The sequence below is a fragment of the Haliotis rufescens genome, unplaced genomic scaffold (genome assembly GCF_023055435.1).
Source record: "Haliotis rufescens isolate VD_foot unplaced genomic scaffold, xgHalRufe1.0.p SCAF_101, whole genome shotgun sequence".
Lineage (NCBI taxonomy): Eukaryota > Metazoa > Mollusca > Gastropoda > Lepetellida > Haliotidae > Haliotis > Haliotis rufescens.
In genome coordinates this window covers 42832-56773 of record NW_025963782.1, presented here as the reverse complement: position 1 = coordinate 56773, position 13942 = coordinate 42832, and the positions used below count along the sequence as shown (strand labels likewise).

Sequence of the window (13942 nt, the reverse complement as noted above, 5' to 3'; positions counted from 1 at the left end):
AAGACACGTGACCTTCAGACCAATGCTGACAGAACACAACCCATCCAACATTACACACCCACGACTCCATCTGGACGTCCCTTCACGTCAGTGGCCACAACACCTACAACACGACAGTTTCAAGACAAGACGAGAATATTGGTTGTACAATATATATCTGGCTCCTTACAACATCCCCATCAGATTACCATAGATAAAAACGACATGAAGACGTATCCTTATCTGCATACATCACACGTTGTTGCTGTTACATACGAGCCTGTGTCCAGGAGACTGATATTCAGTAGATATTCACCAAATGGCATCTTCTCTTCAAGGCTGGACGTGTCGGGTGTCACAACACTACGAGAGGGAATCACGTCGTACGGAATGACAGTCGATGTTGACAGACGACTCATCTTCCTTACCACATACCATCCGACGAAGACAATCAGTCGTATGTCCACATTTGGGAGAAACTTTCTGGGCATTGTGGACTTACGTAATCACGGAACATCCAATCCCCGTGGCATTGCTGTAGACTCCAGGAAGAAGATGATCTATTTCTGTAAAAATCATGATGGGTTGTGGTCTGTTGATTATAATGGGAATAGGCTGCATCAGATAGACATGAGACGTGACGTTATTGCTGTTACTATTGACACTATTCACGATGTCCTATATTTCAGCGACAACAAGAAGGTGATAAAGCGATCTTTATCAACTAATACTACAACGGAAATGATGGAATTTAGTGACAGGATTAGAAGCCTTGTCTACTACAACAACAGCCTGTACATAAGTGGAAAGAATATTGATGTCATATACCTGGAAAACGACGTACATTTCAACCTGAAGACAATGAAGTATAGTTACAATGTAATGTGTTTGATTCCGTGATCACATCTGTCTTAAAAGAGACTCCTACACGATACTTTAGCACAGGGACATCGTAGGAAAATGGAAATATTCTCACAACCAGTTACACAGATGGCCACAAGTTTTTAGATAGAGCGACCATTATTTTGATAATAATACTGTTACACAGAGTGTAGGACGTATGTTGAACACTTCAGGGGGCGCTCGTGCCTAGCAGCCTTAACACCGCTGCCACCAGAACCGAATTACTTTTAGTCTTAGTTTGTATCTATGTCATATGTTTATTGAAATGTAATGTGTATTGTATGTTGTAGTATTGGTAAACCGAATTTCCTTCTGCTGAATGATTACCCATAGTTAGGGAACCGGGGATGCGGTAAAAAGCTGGGATCCCTGAGGTGGCGGGGGAACCTGTTTTGCCTGGGGAGCTTGCAGGACCTGGGCTCCCTGGGGTGGCGAGGCAAAAGCAAGGGACCCTGAAGTGGCGGGTGAACCTTGTGTCCCTGAGATGGCGGAGAAAGCTTGGCTCCCTGAGGTGGCAGGGAAAGCTGGGGTGGCAGAAAAAGCTGGGCTCCCTGTAGTGGCGGGGAAATCTTGGGTGGCGGAGAAATCTGGTCTCCCTGAGGTGGCTGAAAAAGCTGGCCCCCTGAGGTGGCGGGGGAAGTATAGGCTCCCTGAGGTGGCGGGGAAGCCTGGGGTGCCTGGGCGGCTGAGGAAGCTGGTCTCCCTGAGGTGGCGGGGGAACCTAGGCTCCCTGAGGTGGCTGAGAAAGCTGGGCTCACTGAGGTGGCGGGGAAACCCAAGGGTCCCTGAGGTGGCGTGGGATCCTGGGCTCCCCGGGATGTGGGAAAACCTGGGTTCCCTGAAGTGGCGGGTGAACCAAGGGTGCCTGTGGTGGCTGAGAAAGCTGGGCTCCCTAAGAGGTTTGGGGAAAGATGGGCTCCCTAAGGTGGCGGGTGAACCCAAGGGTCCCTGAGGTGGCGTGGGATCCTGGGCTCCCTGGGATGTGGGAAAAGCTGGGTTCCCTGAGGTGGCGGGTGAACCTGGGCTCCCTGGGGTGGCGGAGGAACCTGGGGTGCCTGGGGTGGCGGGTGAACCTGGGGTGCCTGGGGCGCCTTGGGAGGCGGCTGAACCTGGGGTACCTGGGGTGGCGGGTGAACCTGGGGTCCCTGGGGTGGCGGGTGAACCTGGGGTGCCTGGGGCGCCTGGCGTGGCGGGTGAACCTGGGGTGCCTAGGGTGCCTGGGGTGGCGGGTGAACCTAGGGTGCCTGGGGCGCCTGGGGAGGCGGGTGAACCTGGGGTTCCTGGGGTGGCGGGTGAACCTGGGGTGCCTGGGGTGGCGGGTGAACCTGGGGAGGCGGGTGAACCTGGGGTGCCTGGGGTGGTGGGTGAACCTGGGGTGTCTGGGGTGTCTGGTGAACCTGGGCAGACGGGGGAACCTGGGCTCCCTGAGGTGACGGCTGAACCTGGGGTACCTGGGGTGGCGGGTGAACCTGGGGTGCCTGGGGTGGCGGGTGAACCTGGGGTGCCTGGGGCGCCTGGCGTGGCGGGTGAACCTGGGGTGCCTAGGGTGCCTGGGGTGGCGGGTGAACCTAGGGTGCCTGGGGTGGCGGGTGAACCTGGGGAGGCGGGTGATCCTGGGGTGCCTGAGCAGGCGGGTGAACCTGGGGTGCCTGGGGTACCTTGGGTGGCGGGTGAACCAAGGGAGGCGGGTTAAACTGAGGTGCCTGGGGTGGCGGGTGAACCTGGGCTCCCTGAGTTAGCGGGGGAAGCTGGGGCGGCGGGGGAACCTTGGCTTCCCTGAGGTGGCGGGGGAACCTGGGCTCCCTGAGGTTGCGGGGTAAGCTGGGCTCTCTAAGGTGGCGAGGGTCATAATAATACTGTACACAGGCGATCCAAAAAAGAGAATTAATTGCTAATACAGAATGAGAATGATAATTTGCGAGAAACGACATTCGTGACTACTTTGGAAGTATCCTGATTTATATTGAGTTATTAGAGAGCAACCATTTGATTTTCAAAGAGGGGTGGGTGGATTTTGATTTCTTTCTCGATTATTCAAGAAAAGGGCACAATACATATTTTCGGCAAAATAAGGGCTTGATTATTATATTAGAACTCTCCCCGGCCACCAACCACCACCCCCCAACCCCCAACCCCCACCCCCAACCCCCCAACACACACACACCTCATTGAAAATCAAATGGGTATACATTGTATTTGAAATATTGTTCAAAGCCGCGTCAAAACCGACCGCACCCAAAACAGACCTAATTAAGGCACAGAGATCCTTGGAAAACTGTAATGCCACTGCAGCATACATGACCATAAACATTCACTTAAACACATACCGACGAGAACTGTGATTGGTTATCGGTGTTTGATGACTCAAGTGTAAATAAAAACGACAAACCCTTTCCTTAATCTATCATGATGACATCACGCCATTGTTCTTGCAGTTGATTCTGATTTTACGGGTCATTCTGAACGTGCATTTTGAAACTGACGCAACTACATGTCTTTATACAAAATTATAGAGGAATTATGTTTCAATCAAAACATGGTTTAAATCAGAGCGTGAGTGAATATGGTTTTATCATATAATGGGTAGGTTTCTCGGCAGGATAAAGCCAACGGATAAAAACGATATCCGTTGGGGTCATATGCGGATAGAGATGCAAATATCAAAGGTCAAGTAGGGACTACTTTACCTGTTTATAAACAAACATGGCGTCGCCCTCGTCATTCGACGATCGAGTCAGATTTAACCATCGTGAATCTGGATAAACTACAGAGATAATTGCTTTCATTATCAAAAGGACAGTCTAATATACTGAAAATCAGTGTCTTACTGTGACGCAGCTAAGGCATTTTATAAGTTTTGGCAACTTCGGAGATATAAATTTCGAAACAATTTTGCGAGAGCACGAGGCCTAGCCAAGCGGGATCAGTAGCCATGACTGGTAGACCTCTGCGGCTTGAAACCTTCTCCACAAATTGAAATGGTTGGATTTGGCCGAAATATGTTTGAATTGTTACCTTGTTTCGTTTTTTCGCTCTGTGTACATCTGACTACACTTCTTAACGTTATGACAGGACAGACCGACTGCCAACAACGTCTGACCATGGCCGTGACGTCTCATAGACTAGGGTTAGAGTAGCTTCCCTTTGACGAAGGGCAGTTACTCTAGCGGACAGACCGATGGATTGCCGCGAAAGGCAATTAAAAACAATTGTTGTTTTGCGTATATGTTGCTTCGCCACTGTATAAGAAACAGATTTCAGTTGGAACTATATTGGCTACTGTCACTGTCCGACTGACACATCACTTACCCTGTGACGTAATACATATTAATGCGCGCATTCCAGGGAAACTCGCAATGTTTCGGTAATGTTTGTGAGAGGGAAAGCGATTTTGAAGCGCAGAATTAAAGAATGACATTATATGATAAAGAGGTTATCACGCTGGTGTGTTTGGGGATGATAAATATCCTGTATTAGGAATAAACACTATGTAATCCTAATGCAGGATATTTACCATCCCCAAACACACTCGCGTGATAACCTCTATTTACGCTGCTTTTAACAATATTTAGCAAAATCACGACTGGGGACACCAGAATGGGCTTCACACATTGTATCTATGTGGGGAATCGAACCTGGGTCTTCGATATGACGAGTGAAGGCCTACTAGGCTACCCCACCGCCCATGAAGTCGCCTGGATCTTTTGATTCCAGACGAATTATCTCTTCACTTCGGCGAATTGTTCGCGATAGAATGTTGATATAAAATGAATAATCTGGAATAATTGCTGCTTGGCCACCGTCACATCATTACACCGCCCCTGCTGTGTAGTCAATGTCAATGAACGTTCTCCAAATAACTACTCACTGACAGAAACAGTTACCAAGTTACTTAGCGAAATTCACTGCCCAATCAGACTCAAGGTTGTTACGAGATTTTACCGATCAGTAAGTAAATATTTGCTAATTAGACTAGTACATGTGGTCTATCGTAGACTAGTGCAGTTTACTTATCAGTTATTAAAGATTACTATCCGCTTTTCAAAGAATCTTCTTCTCAGTATTTACTAATTTGCAATAGTATATTTACAGAGCTTGTATGGTTTACTAGACTTTAATAAAGGCTTGTTTCGCGATCCCTATTGATAGCTGATGAATACAATTTGCAAAATACAAGTAAAAAACATGGAAAATACAGGTGATAGATAACATATCAATATTTTCAGTGGCATTTTCAGTTTAATACTACCTAACCGTAATTATTTGTCTGTTTGTGTTTTGTTTAACGCCGCACTCAGCAATATTCCAGCTACATGACGGCGACAAGGAAAGTCGTCTTTTACCGCAAACATTGGTTGCTGAAGACCTATTCTCTACCCGGATCTTCACGGGTCAAGTTGGTTCCAAAAGTAACATTTTATCAATCGCCCACACGTTGTAAATACATGCTGACGGGGATTATAGGAAATATGGAGACCTGAACATTAATATATGTTTACCTGATTTTTATCTCTTCAAAGATTAATCTAATTGCTTTAAATACGAACATTCTTTTTGTAACCTGCTGTAACAACATTATATACATAATATGTTTTTAAGGGTTTTACGGGTGGCCTCGGCTCCATTGGGATGACGTTGGAATCTGTGGTCCCTGGAGCGGCGGGTAAATCTGTGGTCCCTGGGTTGGTGGGGGACCCTGGGCTTACTGGGGTGGTGGGGGAATCTGTGGTCCTTGGATGGCGGGGGAACCTTGGCTCCCTGGGGTAGCAGGTGAACGTGGTTTCCCTGAGGTGGCGGGGGAACCTGGGCTGCCTGGAGCGGCGGAGGAATCTGTGGTCCTTGAGATGGCGGGGGAACCTTGACTCCATGGGACGGCGGGGGAACCTGGGCTCCATGGGGAGGCGGGAGAATCTCTTCTCCCTGGGGAACATGGGTTCCATGGGGAGGTGGGGTAACCAGGGCCCCTGGAGCGGCGGGGCAATAGGGGCTCCCTGGCTCCCTGGGGAACCTGGGCTCCCTGGGTCGGCGGGGAAACTTCGGCTAACAGGGTCGGTGGTGGAACTTGGGCTCCCTGAGGCGGCAGGGCAACATGGGCTCCCTGGAGAGCCGGGGTCATCTGGGCTTCCTGGGTCGGCGGGAGAATCTGGACTCCCTGGGATGGTGGGGGAACCTGTGTTCCCTGAGGTGGGAGGAAAACCTGGGCTCCCTGGGGAGGCTGGGTAACCTTGGCACCCTCGGGAGGCGGGGCAACATGGGCTCCCTTGGGTGGCGGGGGAATCTGGACTCCCTAGTTGAGGTCGGAGGGGAACCTGCAGTCCCTGGAGCGGCGGGGGGAATCTGTGCTCCTTGAGATGGCGGGGGAACCTTGGCTCCCTTGGGTGGCGGGGGAATCTGGACTCCCTGGGATGGCGTTGGAATCGGTGGTCCCTTGGGTGGCGGGGAACATGGGCTCCCTAGTTTGGCGGGGGAACCTGGGCTCCCTGAGGTCGCAGGGGAACCTGCAGTCCCTGGAGCGGCGGGGGGAATCTGTGCTCCTTGAGATGGCGGGGGAACCTTGGCTCCCTTGGGTGGCGGGGGAATCTGGACTCCCTGGGATGGCGTTGGAATCGGTGGTCCCTTGGGTGGCGGGGAACATGGGCTCCCTAGTTTGGCGGGGGAACCTGGGCTCCCTGAGGTCGCAGGGGAACCTGCAGTCCCTGGAACGGCGGGGGAATCTATGCTCCTTGAGATGGCGGGGGAACCTGGTCTCTCTGAGATGGCGGTTGAACCTGCTGCGTCACGCCACGCGATCCGGAAAAGAGGATGATTGCTGATACAGAATGAGAATGATATTTTGCAAATTGCGAGAGAACGAAACGATAAACGACCATCATTTTGTTTAATGTTTAGGAGTTCAAGTACTCTTTCCAATACACTGACTTCTCGATACGTCAATACCTGAGATGGGCACATAACATATTTTGGGTAAAATAAGGGCTTGATTATTAAAATAGAACTCACCCCACACACCCTACCTTCTTGAAAATGAAATGGCAAAATTTGAAATATTGTTCAAAGCCGCGTTTAAACCAACCGCACCCAAAAATCGACCTCATTAAAGAACGGAGATTCTTCCCCGTTTTAAACCTGTCCCGTTCGTTTGTAACGGGACACATCTTCTGGACGTTTCAGGATATCACGGAGACCAGGATCAACGGGGACTTTGTTGTGGGGTTATGGTATTTGTTCTGAATAATCATGACATATTGCACGTAAATAACAGACAAGGTGCTCATGTTAAGAAATCACGAATGTTAGAACCACGAAATATCGCGATGATCAATTAACAACGAGGGAAGCCTTTGTGCTGATACTTATAAAGTAGGTCAGCTGAAGATGCGGGTTAGAATAGGCCTTGAGCAACCCATGCTTGTCGCAAGAGGCGACTGAAGGGATCGGATGGTTAGGCTCGCTGACTTGGTTGATGCATGTCGATGTTCATGGTGTAAGTCACTGGATTGTCTGGTCCAGACTTGAATTATTTACAGACCGGCGTCATATAGTATGTGTATATCTGAGTGTGGCGTTAAACAACAAATAAACAAACCAGATCATTTGTAATCAGTTCTCAGAACTTTTCTTCTGATGGCTTCTCATTTGTAACTCATAAAATGGAAACAAACCAAATTGGGATAAACATCCTTTTGATCACGTGGGGTCATATTTAGCAGTGTTCTTGGTCGATAGTGTTTTTTAAGTACTACATCAGCACCTACTTTAATTTCACTTCGTGCTGGAAATGTGGTACACTGAACACGCTGCAAGATATAGTCGTTTGCAGTCACCTGACTGACGATTCTTAGTCGGATTGTAAATTGGGTTTAACGCCGGTTTGGACAGTATTTTTTTGGCATCACAGCTTGTTAGCTTAATGTGGGAGGAAAGCCCGAAGTAATGGGGCACATATGGTCGTTTTAGGGGGAACGGGGACACGGGGGAGCTCAGTCATGTAAGGCATGTTAGGCCCGCCAGAGACCTATGATTATGGGTTCGAATCCAGGTTCGCCCCGATTAGGTTTCTAGGTTTGTCAGCACCATACCCGTGCTCGTGGGTTTCACCGAAGTGATAAACGTCTGAGGGTTTGGGTCAATTTTGGAAATATATAATTGCTATAGTGAGTGAGTTGGGTTTAACGCCGGTTTTAATAGTATTTCAGTTATATCACGGCGTGTCAGCTTAATGTGGGATGAAAAAATCCCGAAGTGATGTAGGTCTCAGACATTTAGCACTTTGGTGAAACTATCGAGCACGGGTATGGTGCTGACAAACCTAGAAACATAGGGCGAACAGGGATTTAAACCCACAGTCATAGGTTTCTGGCATGCCAAAGTGACGCAACACTGCACGGCGAATGGCGGCGCCTCGGACGATGTGGCCACCTAAATAATGTGATTGATTAATTGATTGATTAATTGATTGATTAATTGATTGATTAATTGATTAATTGATGGATTGAATGAATGAATGAATAAATGAATGAATGAATGAATGAATGAATGAATGATTGATTGATTGATTGATTGATTGATTGATTGATTGATTGATTGATTGATTGATTGATTGGTTGATTGATTGATTGATTGATTGATTGGTTGATTGGTTGGTTGGTTGGTTGATCGATTGGTTGATTGATTGGTTGATTGATTGATTGATTGATTGATTGATTGGTAGCGGTGTTAGTGAGCTGCCAGTGACAAGGAAGAGGAACGTGTCATAATAGTTTGTTTTTAAAACAAAATATAGTATAATTCTAAGGTTTCGATCAAAGAATTGTTTTCCATGCAACCTGTGAGTAAGTGGCTGGTTTTGTCAATACACATGTCTCTGAAATTATGCGAAGAGGAAAACGTAGTCACGTACTTCCTAATTGATACTGAACTGTTTCGCTGACCCGTGCTATGGTGACATTGCAGATTAAACAACTCACACTCTCATGTGTTAGAAGTTATATCTTTCCTGATATAGTGGGAAATGACTAATTACTATAAACAAATGAAGTTGTGTAATAGTATGCATCATTTAACTAATAATCCGTACATATATATATATATATATTTGTAGAACATGTGGTATTTCTAAGTTTTGAAATTATCAACTTTAAATTTGTCAGGTCACACATTGAGATGAATGTATTATTGGATCGATCGATCCTGTACACCCACCACTGATTGATCAAATGGCAGTGAGCTGACTTCATGGATATTACCCGTGTAGTCACGTGATGGGAAACTCAAGTGAACACTGCTCTGAGACTGTTGCCATGTTAGATTCAAGTGTTTCCGTTTGGCCCGCTGCCAGGTTAGATGTAATGCGATAGTCACGTGACACTTAGCTCCGGACTACACGACTCTGACACAGTTATACAATTACCAGCTGACATGGCGAGTTTGTGTGTGTTGGTGCTGCTTGTAGCAGCGTCATCTGTGGTTCATGGACACGAAAATATCGCAGCAGTTGTCAATCAGATGAGTTTGCTTGAGCAAGAAATTAACCATCTGAAAGTGGAACTGAACCACTTGAAATCTGACGTTCCAGGAATGGAGACGAGAGTCATAAATAAGATGGACATTTTTGAGTTACTGCTGAGATCGGATTTGACGGAGAAGATTGTACCTTCCTATATGCGTAGTCAAATAGAGTCGTTGGATGACACGGTAAACAGTCACGTGATGTCCCAGATTAGACACCTCAAGCGTGGATATCAGCAGATGAAGCGACAGACACTGAGTCTCACAAGACAGTTGAGGGAGGTCGGACAGACTAAAACAAGACAACCACTGGACACTGTGAAAGACAAAGATGCATGTGAACAGCAGGTGAGTGAACTAAAGACAGAGTTGAACCTGACACGCCATCACGTGACCCATGTTGAAAAGGATGTGAGTTTAGTAAAAAATGACGTGTTACTCGCCATACGACAGAGTGCTGACGTGCACGCACAGATTAATGAAACCCAACGAACAGTTGAGACCCTTGTAAAACAAAATGTACGTTTAAGAAATGACTTGATTGTGATTAACGCCAGTCATGCAGAAGATGTGCAGACATTAGGAGACTTTCATCTGAATTACGATAACAAGACACGTGACCTTCAGACCAATGCTGACAGAACACAACCAATACCACATTACTCACCCACGACTCCATCTGGACGTCCCTTCACTTCAGTGGCTACAACACCTACAACACGGCAGTTTCAAGACAAGACGAGAATATTGGTGGTACAACTTTACTCTGGCTCCTTACAACATCCCCATCAGATTACCATAGATAAAAACGACATGAAGACGTATCCTTATCTGCATACATCACACGTTGAGGCTGTAACATACGAGCCTGTGTCCAGGAGACTGATTTTCAGTAGAAATTCACCACGTGGCATCTTCTCTTCAAGGCTGGACGTGTCGGGTGTCACAACACTACGAGAGGGAATCACGTCGTACGGAATGACAGTCGATGTTGACAGACGACTCATCTTCCTTACTACATACCTTCCGACGAAGACAATCAGTCGTATGTCCACATTTGGGAGAAACTTTCAGGGCATTGTGGACTTGCGTAATCACGGAACAAACAGTCCCCTAGGTCTTGCTGTAGACTCCAGGAAGAAGATGATCTATTTCTGTAAAAATCATGATGGGTTGTGGTCTGTTGATTATAATGGGAATAGGCTGCATCAGATAGACATGAGACGTGACGTTATTGCTGTTACTATTGACACTATTCACGATGTCCTATATTTCAGCGACAACAAGAAGGTGATAAAGCGATCTTTATCAACTAATACTACAACGGAAATGTTGGAATTCAGTGATAGGATAAGAAGCCTTGTCTACTACAACAACAGCCTGTACATAAGTGGAAAGAATATTGATGTCATATACCTGGAAAACGACGTACATTTCAACCTGAAGACAATGAAGTATAGTTACAATGTAATGTGTTTGATTCCGTGATCACATCTGTCTTAAAAGAGACTCCTACACGATACTTTAGCACAGGGACATCGTAGGAAAATGGAAATATTCTCACAACCAGTTACACAGATTGCCACAAGTTTTTAGATAGAGCGACCATTATTTTGATAATAATACTGTTACACAGAGTGTAGGACGTATGTTGAACACTTCAGGGGGCGCTCGTGCCTAGCAGCCTTAACACCGCTGTCACCAGAACCGAATTACTTTTAGTCTTAGTTTGTATCTATGTCATATGATTATTGAAATGTAATGTGTAATGCATGTTGTAGTATTGGTCTACCGAATTTCCTTCTGCTGAATGATTACCCATAGTTAGGGAACCGGGGTGGCGGGAAAAGCTGGGATCCTTGAGGTGGCGGGGGAACCTGTTTTGCCTGGGGAGCTTGCAGGACCTGGGCTCCCTGGGGTGGCGAGGCAAAAGCAAGGGACCCTGAAGTGGCGGGTGAACCTTGTGTCCCTGAGATGGCGGAGAAAGCTTGGCTCCCTGAGGTGGCAGGGAGAGCTGGGGTGGCAGAAAAAACTGGGCTCCCTGTAGTGGCGGGGAAATCTTGGGTGGCGGAGAAATCTGGTCTCCCTGAGGTGGCTGAGAAAGCTGGGCCCCCTGAGGTGGCGGGGGAAGTATAGGCTCCCTGAGGTGGCGGGGAAACCTGGGGTGCCTGGGCGGCTGAGGAAGCTGGTCTTCCTGAGGTGGCGGGGGAACCTAGGCTCACTGAGGTGGCTGAGAAAGCTGGGCTTCCTGAGGTTGCGGGGGAACCCAAGGGTCCCTGAGGTGGCGTGGGATCCTGGGCTCCCCGGGATGTGGGAAAACCTGGGTTCCCTGAGGTGGCGGGTGAACCAAGGGTGCCTGTGGTGGCTGAGAAAGCTGGGCTCCCGAAGAGGTTTGGGGAAAGATGGGCTCCCTAAGGTGGCGGGTGAACCCAAGGGTCCCTGAGGTGGCGTGGGATCCTGGGCTCCCTGGGATGTGGGAAAAGCTGGGTTCCCTGAGGTGGCGGGTGAACCTGGGGAGGCGGGGGAACCTGGGCTCCCTGGGGTGGCGGAGGAACCTGGGGTGCCTGGGGTGGCGGGTGAACCTGGGCTCCCTGAGGTGGCGGGTAAACCTGGGGTGCCTGGGGTGGCGGGTGAGCCTGGGGTGCCTGGGGCGCCTGGGGTGGCGGGTGAACCTGGGGTGCCTGGGGCGCCTTGGGAGGCGGCTGAACCTGGGGTACCTGGGGTGGCGGGTGAACCTGGGGTGCCTAGGGTGCCTGGGGTGCCTGGGGTGGCGGGTGAACCTGGGGTGCCTGGGGCGCCTGGGGAGGCGGCTGAACCTGGGGTCCCTGGGGTGGCGGGTGAATCTCGGGTGCCTGGGGTGGCGGGTGAACCTGGGGAGGCGGGTGAACCTGGGGTGCCTGGGGTGGTGGGTGAACCTGGGGTGCCTGGGGTGGCGGGTGAACCTGGGGAGGCGGGTGAACCTGGGGTGTCTGGGGTGGCGGGTGAACCTGGGGTGCCTGGGGTGGCGGGTGAACCTGGGGAGGCGGGTGAACCTGGGGTGCCTGGGGTGGTGGGTGAACCTGGGGTGCCTGGGGTGGCGGGTGAACCTGGGGAGGCGGGTGAACCTGGGGTGCCCGAGCAGGGGGGTGAACCTGGGGTGCCTGGGGTACCTGGGGTGGCGGGTGAACCTGGGCTCCCTGAGTTAGCGGGGGAAGCTGGGGCGGCGGGGGAACCTTGGCTTCCCTGAGGTGGCGGGGAAACCTGGGCTCCCTTGGGTGGCGGGGGACCTGGGCTCCCTGTGGTGCCGGGGGAACCTGGGCTCCCTTGGGTGGCGGGGAAACCTTGGCTCCCTTGGGTGGCGGGGGAATCTGGACTCCCTGGGATGGCGTTGGAATCGGTGGTCCCTTGGGTGGCCGGGAACATGGACTCCCTAGTTTGGCGAGGGAACCTGGGCTCCCTGAGGTCGCAGGGGACTCGCAGTCCCTGGAGCGGCGGGGGAATCTGTGCTCCTTGAGTTGTCGGGGGAACCTTGGCTTCCCTGAGGTGGCGGGGAAACCTGGGCTCCCTAGTTTGGCAGGGGAACCTGGGCTCCCTAAGGTCGCAGGGGAACCTGCAGTCCCTGGAGCGGCGGGGGAATCTGTGCTCCTTGAGATGGCGAGGGAACCTGGTCTCTCTGAGGTGGCGGTTGAACCTGCTGCGTCACGCCACGCGATCCGGAAAAGAGGATGATTGCTGATACAGAATGAGAATGATAATTTGCAAATTGCGGGAGAACGAAACGATAAACGACCATCATTTTGTTTAATGTTTAGGAGCTCAAGTACTCTTTCCAATACACTGACTTCTCGATACGTTAATACAAGAAAAGGGCACATAACATATTTTCGGTAAAATAAGGGCTTGATTATTACATTAGAACTCCCCACACACACCCTACCTTCTTGAAAATGAAATGGCTATATTTGAAATATTGTTCACAGCCGCGTTTAAACCAACCGCACCCAAAAATCGACCTCATTAAAGAACGGAGATCCTTCCCCGTTTTAAACCTGACCAGTTCGTTTGCAATGGGTCACATCTTCTGGACATTTCAGGATATCACGGAGACCATGATCAACGGGGACTTTGTTATGGGGTTATGGTGTTTGTTCTGAATAATCATGACATATTGCACGTAAATAACAGACAAGGTGCTCATGTTAAGGAATCCCGAATGTTAGAATCACGAAATATCGCGATGATCAATAAGCGACGAGGGAAGCCTTTGTGCTGATACTTATAATGTAGGTCAGCTGAAGATCCGGGTTAGAATAGGCCTTGAGCAAGAATGCTTGTCGTAAGAGGCGACTGAAGGGATCGGATTGTCAGGCTCGCTGACTTGGTTGATGCATGTCGATGTTCATGGTGTTAGTCACTGGATTGTCTGGTCCAGACTTGATTTATTTACAGACCGGCGTCATATGGTATGTTTATATCTGAGTGTGGCGTTAAACAACAAATAAACAAAGCAGATGATTTGTAATCAGTTCTAAGAACTTTCTACTGATGGCTTCTGATTTGTAACTTATAAAAT

At 49.2% G+C, this 13942-nt stretch overlaps 2 protein-coding genes across 2 annotated transcripts; both read left to right on the top strand.

Annotated features, from left to right (window-relative positions):
* The first annotated feature begins 1366 nt into the window (after window positions 1-1366).
* On the top strand, window positions 1367-12616 carry LOC125377850 (collagen alpha-2(IV) chain-like). Its single transcript, XM_048391904.1, has 8 exons — window positions 1367-1781; window positions 1875-2536; window positions 5482-5645; window positions 5959-6178; window positions 9190-9220; window positions 9458-9738; window positions 11365-11520; window positions 11888-12616. The coding sequence occupies exons 1-8, from the start codon at window positions 1367-1369 to the stop codon at window positions 12614-12616; spliced, it is 2658 nt and encodes an 885-aa protein (XP_048247861.1).
* On the top strand, window positions 5617-6146 carry LOC125377842 (collagen alpha-3(IX) chain-like). Its single transcript, XM_048391885.1, has one exon. It carries the CDS (start codon window positions 5749-5751, stop codon window positions 6103-6105), a length of 357 nt encoding a protein of 118 aa, XP_048247842.1. The 5' UTR covers window positions 5617-5748; the 3' UTR covers window positions 6106-6146.
* Window positions 12617-13942: the final 1326 nt, after the last annotated feature.